This window comes from Ambystoma mexicanum, chromosome 3q (assembly GCF_040938575.1).
Source record: "Ambystoma mexicanum isolate Mex_15411 chromosome 3q, UKY_AmexF1_1, whole genome shotgun sequence".
NCBI classification, from domain to species: Eukaryota; Metazoa; Chordata; class Amphibia; order Caudata; family Ambystomatidae; genus Ambystoma; species Ambystoma mexicanum.
Window position 1 is genome coordinate 1,220,351,317 of NC_090926.1, and position 18,969 is coordinate 1,220,370,285.

The 18,969-nt window shown below is 46.4% G+C and overlaps 1 protein-coding gene across 2 annotated transcripts in view; it reads right to left on the reverse strand.

Moving 5' to 3' along the window:
• HOOK2 (hook microtubule tethering protein 2) overlaps nt 1-18,969 on the reverse strand; it is a 595,676-nt gene that overhangs the window by 77,607 nt on the left and 499,100 nt on the right. For both annotated transcript variants that reach the window (XM_069604124.1, XM_069604123.1), the window contains exons 14-16: nt 4,790-4,868; nt 2,475-2,612; nt 2,251-2,338 (exon numbers count right to left, since the gene is read on the reverse strand). In XM_069604124.1, the coding sequence (XP_069460225.1) occupies nt 2,251-2,338; nt 2,475-2,612; nt 4,790-4,868 (305 nt within the window). The remainder of the gene's footprint in view (nt 1-2,250; nt 2,339-2,474; nt 2,613-4,789; nt 4,869-18,969) is intronic.

Genomic DNA, 18,969 nt, shown 5'->3' on the forward strand with positions numbered 1-18,969 from the left:
CCATGCCCAGGGTAGGGGGCTGTTGGGGAGAATACTCAGAAATGTGCTAATTCTCTTCCTTAGAGACTCCCAGCAACTTAGCTGGATTTTGAGGACTTGATTTTTTTCACCTGGAGAGAGTGTGACCCTTTTTCCCACTCATGTATTTTGATGTATTGTACATGTGTGTTTTATTTGGTTATGGAGTCTAAGCAACTCCATAGGCGGCATCTTTTCATTTGTGTCACACGGCACCCTCAGTGCAGTGGCACAGGGAAGCCTTTCCAGGCTTTCCCAAGTTTTAAATACCTTCTCTGGGATAAACTACTGTTTCCCAGAGAAAGTAAAGTGAAATTGATTTTACTAGTTTTTTAAAAAAATTCCTAGACCAAGCACACCCTATCTTACAAGAGTGTGTTGGAGGGGTTACTTAGTATCCCCGTGTCTAGATATTCATGTAGCAGTCAAATGCTACCCTTTCCTCTCAGAATGGCTTGTGGCAGTGGTATTACAATGAACTACCATGATTTTTCCCGACCGCAAACTGTTCTTAGCTCTGATAGCGTTAAATCGCGGGAGCCATGTTTTTCAAGATGGCGTATAAGGCCCTCTTCTTTAAACCGGTCCCAGTCTTTTTTCGCCATTTCTTTTTGGAAATGTCCTTCTAGAGTTTGTCTCTACGCGCCAAACCAGGTTTGGTCCCTTTGTTCCTTCACCTTTGGTGGGCTTCAGGATTGACGACCGCTTCTGCCGCTCTAGTGTCTAGGGTGGGCAGGAAGTGAGGAAGGTGCCCAAAACTCCCTGTGCTTAGTCTCCTAGGAGACCCAAATGCACTCTGGTGTGATTGGCTTGCTGACTGTCCGGCAAGGACAGCCACCCTGCTGGGTGAGTGACCGATAGGCTGGAATGATAGGCTGGAATGAATGGGAGGAAACTGAATAAAAGGCGAGTCTCTTGACTTGAAAGGCAGAGTCGACCACTGGAACGAAAGAACCGAAGACTAGCTTGAAGAGGAAGGTTGCTGCAACTCCTAGACTGTTGGTTTGCCCGGTGAAGCCCTGCTGCAGGACCGAATCACCAAGTTCACCTCGACAGAGAAGACCCTGCAAGGACGAGTTCTTCCTTTGAGTTGGTGGGACTTATCAACTCAACAGTAAACCACCTGGATACTCATCGCGGAGCTGGTTGCATTTTCCTTAGTGTTGCAGGAAACCATATAGCCAGGGAGAGACACGTTTGTGTGCTTGACTTACAGCTACCGGAATCAAGGTTTTGCTAAGCTTTTTGATTGTTCAAGTGCAGTGCAGCAATCCCCGACGTCCCCGATCTTGTCCCCACGACTGAGGAACACAGCAAGATCTTCAGGAACTGCCAGGAACAGAAGTCATCAGCCTGCCTCTTTCTTCATTTGTAAGGTACTGTAAAACAAGACAGAGTACTTACCTCTCGCGGTGAAAGTGCTCGAAACTTTCGCAACTCACAGGCCTAATCAGCTTGGGACCCAACATAGGATTCTTCTGGCTACAGACTACTCCCAAGATACTGTGCAGAGACTTTTACGTTTAACTACCAGAACTGCTTTATCCTATCCACATTGTTCCAACAACCTTTGCCTTTTACTCCTCTTGAAAGGCATTCTGAATGTTAAGATATTCATGTCCCGAGTATCTGTGGTTGTATGTTGTATCTACGGGCCATCCCTAAAGGGTCTGATCAAATTCAGAAACTTACAGTGTACAGCATTGAAGTATATTTTTGCGTTATATATAATGGCCTGCTTCTATTGAATGTTTTATAACCGACTGGGTAGTGTTTAACTAAGAAACCTTGAGTGTACGTTTATTTGAATACCTGTGATTGTAGACCTCTATGTAACATCATTACAGCTCACATTCGCTCTTGAGATAAGCCTGGCTGCTCAGCAACGCTATCAAAACTGTCTAGTACAGACTTGTACCAAAGATTGGTTTTGCTTACACCTGTAGTCTTAGTTGCTTGTACCCAGATGGTACTGCACTCAAACTTTGCCTAACGGGGGCACCAAACGGTGGGTACTTGCTTTCTCTCCTCCAAGGACAGATGCCTGCAATTTAGTCTAGGGCTTGCTCTCTTCCCTGCACATATCTGAAATTTGGGGTGCAAGTGTACTTTCTTGTTCCAGTGCACATTCCTGCGGTATAGGGTGGGATATGGTTAACTTCATTACAGATATCTGGCTGTATGGTGGAGGGGGCAGCAGGACTGGGGTGATAGTTACAGATTCATACTTACATCTTCTGCCTTGCTCCCCTGTTCCTGCAGGGCCTTCTGCAACTCCTCAACCTGGACCCTCAGCTCCACAAGCTGTTGCTGATTCAACCTGGACACAGACAGCAAACATATCTCAGGTGTTGTGGGCCACCAGTAAATGCTCTCAAACCCAGTGCCTCACACAAATAGGCACAGCTGCTTCCATTATAGGACTGACCAATCCCATTTAACCAACCCTAAATCACCTGGTCTCAGTTTCCAGACGGTTCTTGGACCTGCTTGACTCTTCCAGCAAGCCCTGAAGCTCACTCAGGCGATCGCGGTATGTCGCCTCCTGCGTGCACAGCATCTTGTTCTCGTGCTGCATCCGTACAATTGTCTCTCTGAAAGAACATATGTTAACCTGGTGAACCTAAAGAGCAAGCTTATTAGACGTGAAGCACTACTGAAACAAGGTCAGAATACCAGGCAGCAGGCTTACTACACATCCTCACCAGCAAGGTCATCTTCATCCAACAGATACAGTACTTAACGCCAACACAACAGCAGACCATGCAAAGCTACACCAAGCACCATGAACATCACATCTTAAACCAGAACAGAGAAAACAAATTGGGTGATCTGACGTTGCAAGTGCCCAGCTGAACTGAAGCCACAGCCCACATTGGGAAACTTAAAGGTTATTGTTGCGAGATCAAAGATGCTGGTTTTTACAGGTGCCTTAGAATGCAGTGTGGAGGCGCTAGTTTGCCTGGTCGAAGAGCCTGAGGAAAATGCCCTAGCATAAAAGGGGGTAACCAACTCGCACTCGTTAACCTATTCCTGCAGTGAATATATTTGCAGATAAATTAGCTGAACCTGCGGTTGAGAGGCTACCTGGTGGACAGACTGAGGCTGTGGTTGCCATGAAACTTCATGCCTCAGTGTGTTCAGATTAGAGTGTCCCAACTAAGAATGGTTAGCTTCTGAAATGTCTTATAAGTCGTAGGGCAACATTAACGTGGAGCTCAAACTTCTACGCAGGAGAAACTCAAGCTTAGGTGATGGGATTCCGGTTGCACAATAGTTAGAATTAGATGCAGCCATCACCCCCAGAAGGCTCCAGACATTGGACCGTCAATTTCTTTAGGCCTCCTGACATATCGGCAATTTGTCATCTTAAATGTTGTTCCGGACAACAGTTCTGCCACTGATTAAGTTATCACTGTTGCCAGTGACTGAGTCAGCACTGATTTGCTCTACAATGACGTAAGCGTTGTGCTGTCTGAGAAGTTGGTCAGCAAGGTCCCGGGATGATAATCTTCGATGAAGGGTGAAGTCACTCAACAATGACCTCCCTGATGACTAAGTTGGCAAAACACTTGTGGACTAAGCCTTGGAAGAACAGCCCCCACATTTGGGAGCACAATTTCTTTGTAGAGGTGTTTCCCCACAGCCGCTACTTGGTCGAGTTGCTTGTCTGCACTTAAGTCGACGGTCATGATCCAGACGACATCAGCATCATAGAAAAAATGGAAAAGGAAGCAGTTAACTAGTGAATGGGATGGCTCGGAAGGGCAGTAACAGCATACGTGGTCTGGTTCAAGACTGCACCATCACCAGTTTCTTTACAGAGTAGGGGTCTTTCTACAGACGTTGCCTGCACATACAGGGGTTCTCTCCAGGACCAGCACTTTAAGCAAAACCACATTTGAGCTTTTTGGGGATCCAGCTTCTGACCCTGGATATGCCATATTCCTTTCCTCCAGATAAATGTTCTTCATTCTACATTGACAGTACTTGGAAATTGACCCCCCCCCCCCCCACAAGAATGAGAATGCAAGGAACCCTGACTGGCTTTCTCACCAACTTGTAGGCAGGTTCAAAATTGCTGAATGAACGACAGTGTGTTGAGGGCTCGCTTCACATATTTACTTAATTTTTCTTATTCCTGCAATTAAGGCGGTCACCTCCCGTCTTTATGTTTGATTGAAAGATGACATCCAAACAGTGTGTAGTTAAGAAGCTGTATATTGCATCTAGGACAGAGCCATGGTATACTCATGTCATTAGATAAATGGCACAAAATGATTATTCTCAGCCAGATGATGGTGAATATGTAAAGCAGGTGAATGTATGGACGATCCAATGCTTAAGAAACACATCTCCACCAGCAAGGCAATCTAACAGGTTCAACCATAAAGAACCCACACCAGCTGGCCCTAGCATAACCAGCCCAAACATTACCACAAGCCCCGCCCCATAGACTAGTACAGAAAGAACAAGATGGATGATTTCAGCACAACGCTTTCCAATTTCAGGCTTATTTTGTCAGGAGAAACACAACACTAGCCCCTTTCTCAAACCATAGGTACATACTCCTGCAACCCCTTGCAAGCCTTTGTTGAGCCAGAAATTATCCCAGATTATATGAATGGTGGGATAGCAGGTTCAGGGCAAGAGAAATCACCTTGACTTCACCAAAAAGCACAGAAGACAGACCAGTCCTTGGAGGCTTTTCTGTTACCATGTGCTGAAGGAGTGTTTGAGAGAGGACCTACAACTTGTAAAGAAAGGTTACCTAAGCTCAGCCAGCTCAGCAGGCACAAACTCTGACGCCAGATTTTCCACAGGCGAGGTGGTCACTTCGTGTACAGCATCTGCAGGGAGTAAAAAAATAAAGTATGTTAAGCTTAACTTCACAGCCACAATCCAATTAATGTTGGCGCAATTGAAGCTTTCATGAAAGTAGAACACTTCTGTTGCACATACAACGTACTACCTTAGTGAGATTCTCGGTACCTTAGTGGAATGTGCAGATTTGAAATCCCTGGGGAAGAAAGGGCATACTCTCCTCCCCCCCCCCCCCCCCCACCCCCCACCCCCCAACTGAGGCTGTGCAGCACCAGACCCATATTTCTGCTACTCCCAAGTGGTCTTTGCTCCGCCATTGTGTCTCACTAAAACACCTCTTGGAGTTGTCTAGAACCTAGGCTTCTTCCAGTGCAAGACTTAAAAGCAGTTGTGAATGGTCTCAAGCTCAGACCTTTTGAAGTCAACACATTGCATCCAGGGACATCAAATTGGTGCCACGTGAAAGTGCAATGAGGCATATTATAGATTCTATTTCAAAGATTTGGCAATTACCAGTCATGATTACGTGGGACCCTTCATAGAAACACATTTTCAGATGCTTATAACTTTGCCACCAATCAAAAAATCTTCACAAAACTTTCCAAATGAGTTAGAGTCTGGACTCCGTTCCTTTCCACAGTTTGTCAGGGTGGGGGGGGGGGGGGGGGCAAGTTATCATGGGAGGTAAGTGATCAGGGGAGGGTGTCACAAAAAAATACTTTTCTCATCCAAGGTCTCATTGGACAATGCTTACTATACATACTGATATGCACCAAACCTTTCTGGAGGACCTAGCTACTTATCTGAATCCGAATCCGAATCCTTTTGTCGATTGGTGCAAATGCAACCAGCTGTTTCTTTTAGTTCCAACTTAAAGTAGCCAATACCCGGTTTCTAATATCTGTGTTCGTATACATTGTCCATAGTGCAGTTTTCAGAGTACTGACTGGCAATTGATGTTTGTGAACCAGCAACAGAAAGAACCTTTACATTTTAGAAAGAGTCAACCGTATTGGCTGTTTTTCAACTATCGAATCTGATTAATTGGGTCTCAAACATTTTCCTAAATGAATGACCACTATTATTCAGACTTTTTTTCCAGGGGGTTCTGCAGACCATGAAATTCAAAATGTGGAAAAGTGTCCGATTTCAGCATTCTGGGGATCCTGAGCTCTAAAAAAAATAACGGATGAGGTAATGTAGCAGAAAGGTGTTGTATGGGAAACTGATTTGAAAAAAAAACCCCAATAACGGCTGTTTTTTTCTCACAGTTCCACAGAATCCATGAAACAGTTACCACTAGTCAAAGGCCATAATCCTGGCACCAGGGCCACACCCTGCATCCCCTGCAAAGGTATGGACTACCAGAACCCCCATCAACTGTTGCAGCAAGTCTTGTTCATCTTTTGTGCATTTTCTTCTATGGCAGACAGTTTACATGGATTCTGAGATGCCAACCTATTATGGTGAAAAGGGAAGACCTGGAAGTATAGCAAAACCCAGTCAAAGTAGTGTAGTAGAACATAAGGCATAGACTCGGGAGGGAATGCGAGTGTGGTCTAGGCTGCAAGGAGACACAGAACTCTAATAATGGCAGTTGAGCCGAGAAGAATGACGAAGATTACATACCTGTAAACATCTTCATGATGCTGGTATCAGCTTAGATTCACATGCTTTGCATAGGCCGACATCTAGTGGTTGGTGTTGAGTATTACAGGACTTGTTTTCAAAATCAAAAAAGGGACTTCGATAGTGATGCCAGTGGTTGCGATTTGGTGTTCTGGAAATCAGCCAACTTAAGGTTCTCTACCTGTCCCAGTACGCTAGGAAAAGCCTGAGAGAGGAGAGGTGGGGGGGAAATCCTTGACCACCACTGATCCTAGTCAGGCAAGTGAGAGATAGAGCAAGTACTTCAAACCCATATAACTATGGAGGGGTGGGGGCAGGAATCTAGTATAAAATTTATTTCGCCTTACTCCATTTCTTCAAGTGACTTCTTCAGGGGTTCCTAGCTCGGCTGGCTCCACATGCGTCTGGTTGTGGGAGGTCCAGGGGTAACTGGTGCAGAGGCAGTTATCGGGGATTGGGTCATGCTAGTACACTATTCAGGCTCTAGTGGTACTGTTCTGCAGCCTGGAGAGCTGGACACCATTTGCACGGGACAAGCAACCTCAGCAGACCTCAAATTGTGATTAGACAGGAGTTTGAGGCGGCAACAGGCAATCTTCGGATGGTGAACAAAGGAGCAAGCCCTGCATGGCTTCTATTGAGACTGAAAGGCTGAAAATGTAGGAGCAGGCATTTTGCAGCACAATTGAATATCCTCTGAGCTCCAAGGATGCACTCGGAACAGTGACTGCTGCAGCGAGTGTTAAGAAAGAATTTCTACAGACTTCTCTTGGTATTAGGCAACCCACATTTTAGGGCTGTACTACACAAGTTGTTAGAGTGACTGAGCAGCCAGGCTTATCTTAAGAGCGGTAATGTGAGCTGTACTATTAAATAAGTAAACGCAGGTATCCAAATAAACTCTTACACACAGTTAGATTATATTTATTTACATATACACACAAGGATAATTAGATCTTTGAAAAGCAGCAACTATTAGTAACATGAATATAAAAGTTAGGATTCAGTTCAAGAGCAATAAGGTAGGTGAGTAACGTTTCTTATGCTAAACATATTCCAGCACACTGGGTGACGGTGACATTATTGGAGGTCGGTATTAGCACTTCTTGAGTTTCAAGGAGGGGACAGTTAAAGTTAGATCAGCACATACTTGATAAGTAATAAAACAGTACGATTCTCCCAGACGGATGTAGGCAGTCTTTTATCCCAGCAATAATAGTGTTCAACAATTAAAACCTGTAGTAGAACAAGCACTGCCAAAGTCAATAGGTTCAGAAGAGGAGCCTTTAGGGAGCTAGGACAGCCAAGGTCAATGGGCCAGTTCGAAGTTCTGATGCTCTCTTCTTCAAACAATGTTTTACAATATTCAGTAGAAAATCGCATAAGCTCAAGAGGAGCCACCTTGAAGAAGCACACGCTGGGAAGCCAGTGCAAGTGAGCTGAGGTCAGCACAAGAGGGTAAAATAGTACTCCCCAAGCTATGAAGCACCACAATTGGCAAAAGGTAGATGTGCCCCAAGCCCAACAGTACCCGAGAATTGAAGAATTGGTTCCAGCTGGATGTCTTCCTGTTGCAGTGTAGCAGACCCTTGTTCCTGGTATTTGGTGACGAAAGGGAGTATGTCTGGCTGGCTACTGTGGCAGCACTCGAGGGACTCAGCAGCAAAGGATTTTCTTTGAATCAGCAGCCTTTTGTGGTTCTGGTGCCTTTTTCTCAGCGCCAATGAACAAACCGCTCTGCTTGGAAGTTACTTGAGTCCTGTTATTGCTTACCTTAGTCTGTGTTCCACTGATCTAAAAAGCAACTGTAATTGTATATTACAAAATAGGTTTTACCTGCCTAGAATAGCTGTGTGCCATTCTTAAAAACTGTCCTATAGGTGTAGCCGACCTTGGTCTGCCTGGTGCAATCCTAAATTAGTGTGGAACGTTATTGCTTACCTTAGACTGAAAAGCAACTAATTGTTAATTACAACATTGGGTCTTGCTCACCTGGTTAACGGAGTGTTATACTCAATGTAGTTCTAGGTGTATACATGTCCCTTGAATATGTGTTCCACTATTCAGAAAAGTATAGTGATAACAGGGTTGGTTTACGAAGTGATTCCTTAACCGAGTGTCACTGTATGACTGACAGCGTCTACTACCCTTGACTTACTCCAAAGCAAGCCAAAAGTAACGGACGGTTTACTCCCCATGAATAGGCGTGTCCTATACTAAAAGTATTTGATAAGGTCCAACTACCCTAGGAATACTGTTAGTTTTCTGTTCAGTCTATGCTTTGGTCTTTGTACTTAAAGCATTGGGTTGCATTTTTATAATAGGTTAACGACTGACAGTACTTAACCCCAAGACTTAACTTGGCCTAATTGCATTTATAATAAATTTTTTTTTGTATAATACCCCCGGTTTGTGTTTCTGTTGAACCCTTGGTATACTACAAGTTCTTTGTACCTTCCTACAGCACTCTCTCCTCCCTCCTAAGTGAAGTCTGGCTGCTCTGTCTACGCTACCAAATACCCAGGTGGTATAGCCTTATACTAAGAGTGGAGTTTTGTATGGTTTTACTAAGCCTAAACTGTATTAACCGGGATGAAACATAAAACTGATAAATCTCATTAACACTGTGCTGCAGCTGTTTCCATTCCCCACTGAGGCCTGGAATTCTGGGGATTCACAGCTTGTGCCACTGGAGTTGTTCCTGTCAAATGTTGGGGTGACAACATCAAGGACCCGAGATAGAAGGAAAAGTCCAACCACAACAGTTGTGTCCCTGTGTCACGGTGCATCTGTCCAAAACAGATTTCCTGCATGCTGGCCTGTGCTAAAATGGGCCCTACATAGGGTTCTTCTGTGTTCTCCATCATGAAGACCTTGCACCAGTATTTGTTGCAGACTGGAGAAGTGCTGGAACCTGCATCCCTTGGTCATGGAGGTCCAGAGCGGACAGTGGGAAAAGCGACCCTGGACCCTCTTCTGAAGACCTGCCCAGTCCCAAGAAGAATTGGAGTACCGGGGGTGAGTTGTATCAGTTTTCTAAGAGTTTGACTTTGCCATTGCTTGCGCAAGCTTTCCGAAAGAGGGGGGACATTTTTATTCACTAGAACCTTTCCTCTACCCCTTGGAACTCTTCATTCGACCCCAAAAGTCGTCAACTGTTTTCCGTATTGCAAAACTGTGTGGAACTTTGGTGAACTTTTGGGCACAAGACCCCATACATCTTCGGGATGGATTTCTAAAGTTAATGTGGTATCTCTGTGGACCTCCTAGAGCAGCATACTAATACTTGCCTTCCTTTGCAGGGGTTTGTTATGTATTTTTCCCTACTGGAGTAATTGTATATATGGGTCATTTATTAGTCTTGTGTGATATAACATGCTAGTAGTCATTTTGCTTACTGCTATATGGCCATAAATAAATTCAGTGTTTTTGTAACTCTTTTCTTAGTGTGTTCCTTTTTTACTGTATGTACTGTAAGAGTAAGACAGTAATAAGTTTTCAGTATGAAATAGGACTTTTATTGTGAAAATATTAAGAGGGGTTGGGGAAATCCTATCTGTCCCTATGTCTATGAGGGGATTCTCTGTTCCAACAAAAACTAATCAACGTCTGTCAGGATGTTAAACCAAAGAGTGTCCTCCATCCTGTGTCCAAAAACCTTAAACTGACCCTTACACGCTAAACTTAAAACAATGTGTACAAGGGGATTTTGTAAGGTATGCACTTTAAGCATTGTTTAAAAGTTCTGAGGTGCCGAAAACAAAATGGAATTAAAGTCGGGGTGATGTGGTGGGCGGTGGGTTTGTGGGGCGCGAAAGCAAAACTTCAGGGTCCCCCGCAGCCCCGGCTTGCCCTCAACCAGCCAGCAGGAGAGTGAAGCTGCGCTTTCTGGGGGCCCCCTGGAGGCTCTTCAGTGCCAGCAGCCCCTGGACCAGGATTGTAGGGCTGCACTGCCTTTCTTTACTTCTGCCTCATTCCATCACCCCTCCTACTTAAGGCCACTTTCTCAACAATCTCCAATTTTCAGTGATCAGCTAGCCTGGGGAGAGTGGTTACCCCTCGTGAGGCCGCTCCCCATATGCAGGAAGAACAGGCTGGATCTCGACACCCGGAAGGCCGGGTGCCCCTTACCCCTTGCAGAAACTGCATTGCCCCCCCCTCCAACCCCCACAGCCACACAGTGCTCTCTAAGCTAAAGCTGGTTTAACCGTCCAAGAAGTGAAGTGCTCAGCAGGGGAGGTGGGGAGTCAGGCTCAAGATGCTGCCTTTAACCTACCCGCGTTTGGACGCGTTGAAAAATTCCATACAAGACCGAGGAACAGATGTCCGTAGGGGTCTACCTGAAAAGCCTTCCGGGTCCCAGCTCAATGGCAAGGACCAGGAGAGGCTCCCAGGGAAACCACCTAAGGGGAAAAAATCCTGTGATGAGCTGCTAGGAGGCGTGGTCTCCTGTGGGTTGTTTCGAGCTGTCCATAACGTAGTCCCCAAAGGAAGGTCTCTCTGTCTCGGCTAATAACTAAACCACCGTCCTTCAGTTTGCAACTGGGAAGCAGGAAGAAGAAGAAAGAGTAAATGGAGGAGAGGTGAAAGAGTGGAAGACCCTCTCCTGATACTCTCACAGGACTAAAGTGTACTCTCACCCTGGTCCTTGAACAGAATGGACTGCTCTGGTCTTCTTTGATTGGGTACCTCACTATTGCAGTGCAAAGGAAGTGAACTCCAGCTACAAAAGACACAGCAGAATGGATAAACGCCTTAGTAGAAGGAATGAAGTATTAACTTGTTTGTAGAAATCAATCCTGCAGCAGACCCAGAAGAAATCCTACCATAGAGTGATCCGTGGGAATCCTCAGAAGGAATATAAAAGCAAAAGGCAAGCAGAGCCAGATGATAGCACAGCCGCGGCCCCGGGATTCTAATGAAGATGAACAAACAAGAGCCGTGTTAAGTCTCAGTCGGAGCTGCGCTCCTAACAAAGAATCCGATGCTGAAAGAAAGATTCAAACGGAGCGGAACCTACCCTACTAGTGTCTCTGGAGTCGCCAGGAGCTGGGGATGAGATTGAGTTCTCGGAGGATTCGTGCTGATTGGGAAGTTACGTAGGTATGAGAACTGAAATAAAAAGAAAGAAAATGAAAAGGGTAGAACGAATAAAGCAGAAGATTAGCATCAATAGGCAAGCAGTCCACGATAGTGATCAAGAACGAACTTACGGAGCACTGTCTGTCTCTGTGGAGAGTAGCAACATGACGCGCTGCAATTCCACTTCCTGGATACGCGAGAGAGGAAGGGGTGTGGTCTCCCGGAAAGCCAAGCCTTCAGAACTAGACCGCAGACATACAAACTCAAAGCATCCCTATTGGTAGTAGCACGTCGTGAGTGCCGTCTACTGCTAACTTGCACTGATAGGAATGTCACCATTACAGGGGGGGGGAGCGAGGCCTACACCCATGAGTTGGTCATCCACGCTCCAAAAAATACCACTACTGAGCAGGACCCAAGCACTCGCAGGCAACTACACCCTCCTCAACGCCACCAGTAATGGAGGACACCCACTCTATAAGTCAATACATGGCAGCACTGTTGGAGGAAATCATGTATTTTAGATCGGACATTGGCAGAAGGCTTCATGGGCTTGTCAAGAAAGTTGATAACATGGACGACAGGATTCAGGGTCTAGAGGCTAATCAATCCTTGATCGACACACTGGAGACTCAAATGGATATGTGTATCTCAGAACTGGAAATTAGGGAAGAGAAGTGTGCCTTGAAAGTTGACGGCTTTGGAAAACCAGAGTGCCGGAACAACCTGAGGTTTTTTTGGTTTCCAGAAAGACGGAGAAACGCAAGGGGGCACAATTAAAGCCACAAACGATGTCAGAAATGTCTTCAATGACGATAATGCCTCTGAGCCTACCATCAATAGAGCTCACAGAGCGGGAGAGGGCGCCCGTGAAACAGTCAGTGCTGGTCAAATTCCATTACTACACAGAGAAAGCGAAGATACTGGACATGGCGAGAAAAAGGGTCCTGTGGACTGGGGAGCCTCCCAAATATCCATATACCAAGACCCAACAGGTCTTCACTCTATCCCACAGACTGCTCTGCACCCCACTTTACTAAATGGCTTTGCTCCAAGGGAGTGCGGTACAAATGGGGCTTCCACGTCTCACTCGCCTTCGAGTTTGAGGGGTACAAATATAACTGGTGGGGGTGAAAGGGGGTGGATGGGACGCAGAGTAAGGTCCCAAAACGGGTCAAGGGTCTTCGCAAATTTAAAAAACGGAATCCGGCATCCCTCTCCACCTTGAGGGGATGAGGAGATTGTCAGCAGCTTTAGGAGAGGAGTGAATTCTCAAAAAGTATTGCAATGCTGTGGGGTCATTCAGGTCCCACTTTATTGTTTTGTTCTTCCATTTGTGCTGTTTCTCCTTTATGCATAGTGTCCAGGGGCCGTGCTAACTACGAAGGAAGAGGGCTATCTGAAGGGGGCCCTGAGATGCCTATGTGAGCATGGACAGCCCGTGGGTGGTGTAGCGATTGGGGATCTGGCCCAACAATGTCCCCAGGTGTCCAGACGCCAGGGATAAAGTTGGGGCAGTTACGAGGGGATTTTCTTGTTTAATACTCAGTTCAAGGCCATTCTACAGTGGGTTGGAGTTCCAATGAAAGAGCAGTCTGTTAGGTTTAAGAGGCCAGTTGTCACATTAGATAACTCTATTAAGAGGAGGATCAACAACTTGATCACAGTCCGGAATGGCTAATGTTTATACAATGGCACTGGGCTAACTGAATGTTAGAGGGTTACACTCCCCAAACAAGAGATCTCCAACGATACAGGAATTTAGCCAATTGAAGCTGGACATATTTCTATAGGAGATGCACTCGCAGAGGGGGAAGGAGTCGGCATTGAGAGCCAACTCTACAGACGGGGTTTTTCAGGCTTCCCAGTATATCCAAAAAGAAGGGAGTGGCAGTTCTGGTGGCTAGCAAACTAAACATTGTCCTTAAAGCGTTGTCGAGGGACCGCAATGGGCGTAATGTGGTTACCTTGGTCTTCCCTGTATGCTCCGAATAATGGACAGGACCAATTTTGGGAAGGATTAAAGGGTAAGATTCAGTCGTTTGTGGAAGGATCTCTGATCATAGGAGGTGCTTTTAATATGGTCCTGGACCCCGACGTGGACAGGAAAAGGACAGGTCTCCATGTAGCGTCCCACACAGTACAAGAACGCCCCCCACTTCCAACAGACCAATGACAAGTTGGGGGTGGTGGATTCCATCATCCAGGTGCGTGGTCGGGTCCCCTCCGTTCACCGATTACTCGAAAGTGCACCACACCTTCTCAAGAATAGAGTACCTTCTGATTGAAAGGCCATTAAAAATAGAATCCTGGAATCAACCCCCAAAGACTATACCGTGGTCTGACCATGACCTGGTGAACAATAAGAATAGGGGAATGGGCAAGAAACAAGATTCCAGGTGGTCCTGCAACTACCTGTTAAAAGATAAGGAGCTTGCCGAAACATTGCTTAAGTCATTGGGATGCATTAAGGAGACGGTGCGAGGTGTTTTGATAGGATTGGGGCCTAAAAAGAAGAGTCAAAGAGCAGCTCAGGAGTTGTCCATAAAGGGAAAAATAGAAAAATTACAACCAGTGGGGTTGGGGGAGGGGCGGTGTGCGGGAGTCGCAAATAAAAAAGTGAAGTCTCAAATGTTCCTAGGTGCCCTGGAAAAACTCCAGAAATGCAGAGCCAAATTGAAAGCCCTTTTGATTCACCAAACAGAACGTAAGTTGGCATTCCTCAAACAGAAATAAATGGATATGTGAGAACGAGCTGATAGAATCTTCACCTGGAGGTTAAGGGAGCAAAGAAATGCAAGAAGGGTGGCCGTGATGCCACCAACGAGGGAAGAAAAACTCTGACTCCCAGATAGCAGAAGAATTTAGTAACTTCTACGAAACCTTTTATATGTCTGAATTCAAATGAGGAGGGATCCCTTATTGACCAATTCCTGAACATCCTTCCCATTCCGTGCCTTCTTTCGGACAAAGTGGCTGCGTTAGAAGTCCCTATTACTGAGGAGGAAGTCTGCGACACCATCAGTAGTATAAAAGGGGATACGTCGCCTTGGTAGGATGGATTCACGCCTCTTTTCTTTAAGAAGTGCCGCTCCACTCTGGCCCCATCCTTCATGCCATATGACATAGTTAACAATTCCATCCTCAAATAAGCTCCAGAATACACTTGGTATCTCAAAACAGGCACTGGATTGGCTGTCCTCTTCCCCACTAACCGCTATTCCCAAGTCATCCTGGGCGCCTTCTCTCCTCCTTCCATCTCCACTTGTGTTCCTCAGGGTTCTATACTCTCCCCCTGGCTCTTCAACATCTACCTTGTTCTCATTGCACGCCCCATCTCCTCTTTTTCCTCCAACTTCCTGTGTTACGCAGACAGCTCTTCTTCAGACTCCCTGCTGATCCTCTTGCACCTTCCATCATCCATGACTGCCTATCTGCCATCCAGTCCTGGTGCGCCTCCAATGATCTCTGCCTCAACGCCTGTAAAACAGCGATCCTTCCCATTGGGACCCCTGCCCCCTCCTTCACTTCACTCTGGCCTTCCTCCTTGGGCTCTCCCGATGTGCCTTCAACTGAAGTCAGAAACCTTGGAGTCATCAATACAACTCTTTCCTTCCTCCCTCACACTCAGGACATTGCCAAGAAGTCCAATTATCAGCTCTTCCTTTGCAAAGGAATTCTACCTTTGCTCACTTTCCCTCAGAGGCTCAGTGCGACTCAAGCCCTTGTTCAAGGTCTTCTAGTAAAATAATTATTCAATGGTCAGTTTTAAATAAGCCTTCTTAAAAAAGGGCAAAAAACAACAAAAATACACTCCATACCACTTTCTCAGATTTAGAATATGCAAGAGGATACTCGTTAGAGATGCAGACAATACACTTCCTACACCCTGAGGTGACTTCAATTACTAGGCAGTATTGGCCTTTATAGATCACTTTTTGTACTTCGTAAATTCTGAGAGTTGTAAAAAAAGGAAAAGGTTAGGTAAGGAAAAAGGTTAACTGGTTCTCAGAGCATGGGAGCACTTTTCAATCTCCCAATGAAGTCTAGATTAGATCTTTCCCAGCAATACAAGGTAAACCTATACACCACCTATGAGGGACAGTTAAAAAAATCAAAGTCAATGGGTCAGCAGAGTCTGCAGGGAGCCAGGACAGCCAAAGTCAATTTGAACAATGTCTATGGAGCCTAGGCACTTCTTTAGATAGCACAAAAGTCTTGCACAAAGTAAGGGTTTGTAAGGAATCCCTGTTGGACTTGTAAAGGTCGCAGCTGGGATAAACTCTGCAAAAAGCAGTTACTGCAAGTCTCAAGTGAGAGGATGCAAGCTACAGACAAAAAAGCTAAGTACCCCCGAGTCAGTACAGTACCTTAGGTTTGAAGAGGATCCAGCTGGCTTCTGGTCTTGTTGAAGTCTTGCAGATCCTGGGCCTCAGTCTTGGGGACAAGAGGGAGGACGTCTGGAGGACTCCTGCACTGCCGTTCGAAGGTCAGCTACGGGCTCTTTTCAGATCAGCGGCACTTTGCAGTTTCAGTCACCGGCAAATAGCACCACCGCGGTTGTTGGACACTTGATGGACTTCCCTTGCTTCTGGAGTCCAGCACTCTGGTGAGTTGACTCGGGCATGGGGTGTCCTGCTTCGGGAGGGTCCTCAGGATCTTCCTGGAGCTCTGGTCCAGCTTAAAGATGATGCACTCGACTACAGAATTCGTGACCCCTGGCACTTGTTTCCAGCAGCAGGAAATAATTGCAGCCAGTTGGGGAAGGTCCTCCAGCAAAGTTAGTCTAGGGGTTAGTTGGTCCCACCAACCCAAGTGAAGTCATCGTCCATTACGGGACTTCTCTAGTCGATAGAGTTGGTGCTTCAGCACTGCAGCAGGGCTTCACCTGGCAGTGCAACGGTCCAGGAGGGTACAGCAAGCTTCTCTTTCAGTGCCCTTCATCGGATGTTTCGTCCAGTTGTCAACTGCCTTCAGTACAAGAAACCACCTTTTATGCAGGTTTTTCCTATTCATGCACAGCATAGCTGTCACTCACAGCAGGGTGGTTGTCCTGCCAGCCAATCAGGTAACAAAGGGAGACTAAGGACAGGGAGTTCCAGGCATCTCCCTCGCTTCCTGCCCTGCCAGACACACTGGAGCCAGAGGCTGGTTTCAGCACTGAAGCCTGCCAAAGGCAAAATGAACAAAAGTGTTAAACATGGTTTGGCGCGCAGAGTAAACACCCAAGAAAGACCACACAAGCAAGAAATGCTGAAAAAAGAAGACCAGCCCTTTCGACAAAATGGGCACCCATGGGTGCACTACTGCAGCCGAGTATTCAGCCTGCAGTAGAAACACGCAATGGTACGAAATTTAAACCACTGCCACCAGCCATTTAAAGTTGTGAGGGTATCATCAAAAATTTTACATGAGCAAGTAGGAAAAGGGGCTACTAAGTAACCCCCCCACACCCCAGCACTTCCACATAAGATGGGGTGTACTGCACCTACATAGGAAAGACAGGTCAGTAAAGTCAATTTCACATTACTACTCTTGGGAACAGTAGTTCACCCAAGATAAGCTATTTAAACCTTATGAGAAATCCAAGGAACTTCCCTGCGACACTGCACTGAAGGTACTGTGTGTCACTATACAAACAGATGCCTATGGAGTTTGTCAGACTCCAAAATCAAAGAAAGATAGAGTCCAAATCAGATCAAATTTACATGAGGGAGTGAGAAAAACGTCACTCATTCCAGGATACAAAATAAAAGTCCTAAAGTCCAGCAAAAAAGCTGGGGGTCTCTAAGGTTGAAGGGAATTCACACAGAAATTAGAAGTCTCCCTAACACACTGCATCATCTACAAGGCTGTCTGGGCCCGGGGACCAAACTATCTTAACTTTATCTCTGTAAATACTCTCACCCTAGATCACTTTGCTCCTCTGGCACCAACTCCTTGTGTGTAAAGCCTTTTACTAAGCAGAGGGAAGGGGGTGGGGGGTGTTGCTCACTTTCCTCTGCAGGCTCCCTCCTTTGGTACAGCCGCCCACCCCTGCACCTTGAGGACCACCTTCTCAAATTGTGGAAGCACCTCAAGGCCTCCCCCCTCTGCTAATCTCAGTTGTTGAATCAGTGTCCTTGGCCCTTATGCCTCTTCGGGGCCTTGACACCTCACACCAATTCTTCCCAGCTCCGGTCTTTCCACAGCACTTTGCATCTGCATACCCTCTGCTCTGGAGACCCGCACTTACACCTCTTGTGGCCGAGGACATTTAGCACTCAACATTCTAGCACTTCGTCCATGGCTCACCCATGGTCTCGGACTCCCTAGCACTTACCCCTCTTCCTTTCTGCACTTGCACGTTCTGAATTCACACAAGGTATAGTAGGTTTGTCCCCCCCCCCCCGGTCTTAAATATTTGTTTGTAATGTTGTAATTGTACTTCCTTCCCTCCCTGCCACGTGGGCGCTTTGAAACAGTATATTCTTATTGTATAAGCGCCTAACAAGCAAACAAAATAAATCCCAAAGAAAGGAAAAGACCCGGCTCATTGCCAATCCTATCAGTCCATCTCCCGACTGAATACAGATGTAAAGATCATGGTAAAAGTATTGGCGAATAGCCCCCACCACTCGAACGCTCAGATTCATGGGGACTAGGTGGGGTTTATTCAGAGCCGCCAAGGCTCGGATGATATAAGAAAAACGATCAACTTAAATGAGGTGCAAAATAAGGGAATGGGTGCTTACTTGGTCTCAATAGACTCAGGGAAAGCTTTTGGCCGAGTGGGGTGGTACTACATGGGAAAGGTCTTGCAAAAGGTTTGGTGGGAACTTCAGGCAATGGATCCTAGCCCTCTACAATGACTCAGTGTTGAGGGTTGCAGTTAACCGCGTTGTTTCCGCCCCTTTCCACCTGCCCCGGGGAACCAGGCATGGCTTTCGCATTTCGCCATGGTTACATGCCCTTACAATGGAACACCTGCCAATCTCTCCATTGGCTCCCAGTGGATGCAAGGATTAAATTCAAAACCCTCTGCATTGTCCACAAGGCCTTCTGGGACCTGGGCCAAACATACCTTCAGCTATCCCACTGCAAATACCTCCCTTCTCGAGCACTCCGCTCCTCTAACTCCCTCAGGGTCAGTCGTTTCTCAAAGAAACGAGCTGGGGGTAGATCTCCGTCTTCGGCTGGGACCTCCCTCTGGAAAAGCCTCCCTGCAACTCTAAAACTTGAGAACCATCTCCGGTTCCGGAAGCACCTCAAAACCTTCCTCTTTGCTTCTGCCTTCTCCTCTCCCCGGTTGATTCTACTCTCCCTCAGCACCATGCACCTGGCCACCCTCTGTCCTATGGGCCCAGGTACCTGCTCATCTTGCCACCCTCACGCACTGCCTCCGGGCCACCCCTTGCACTGGGGTCTGTATCTGTA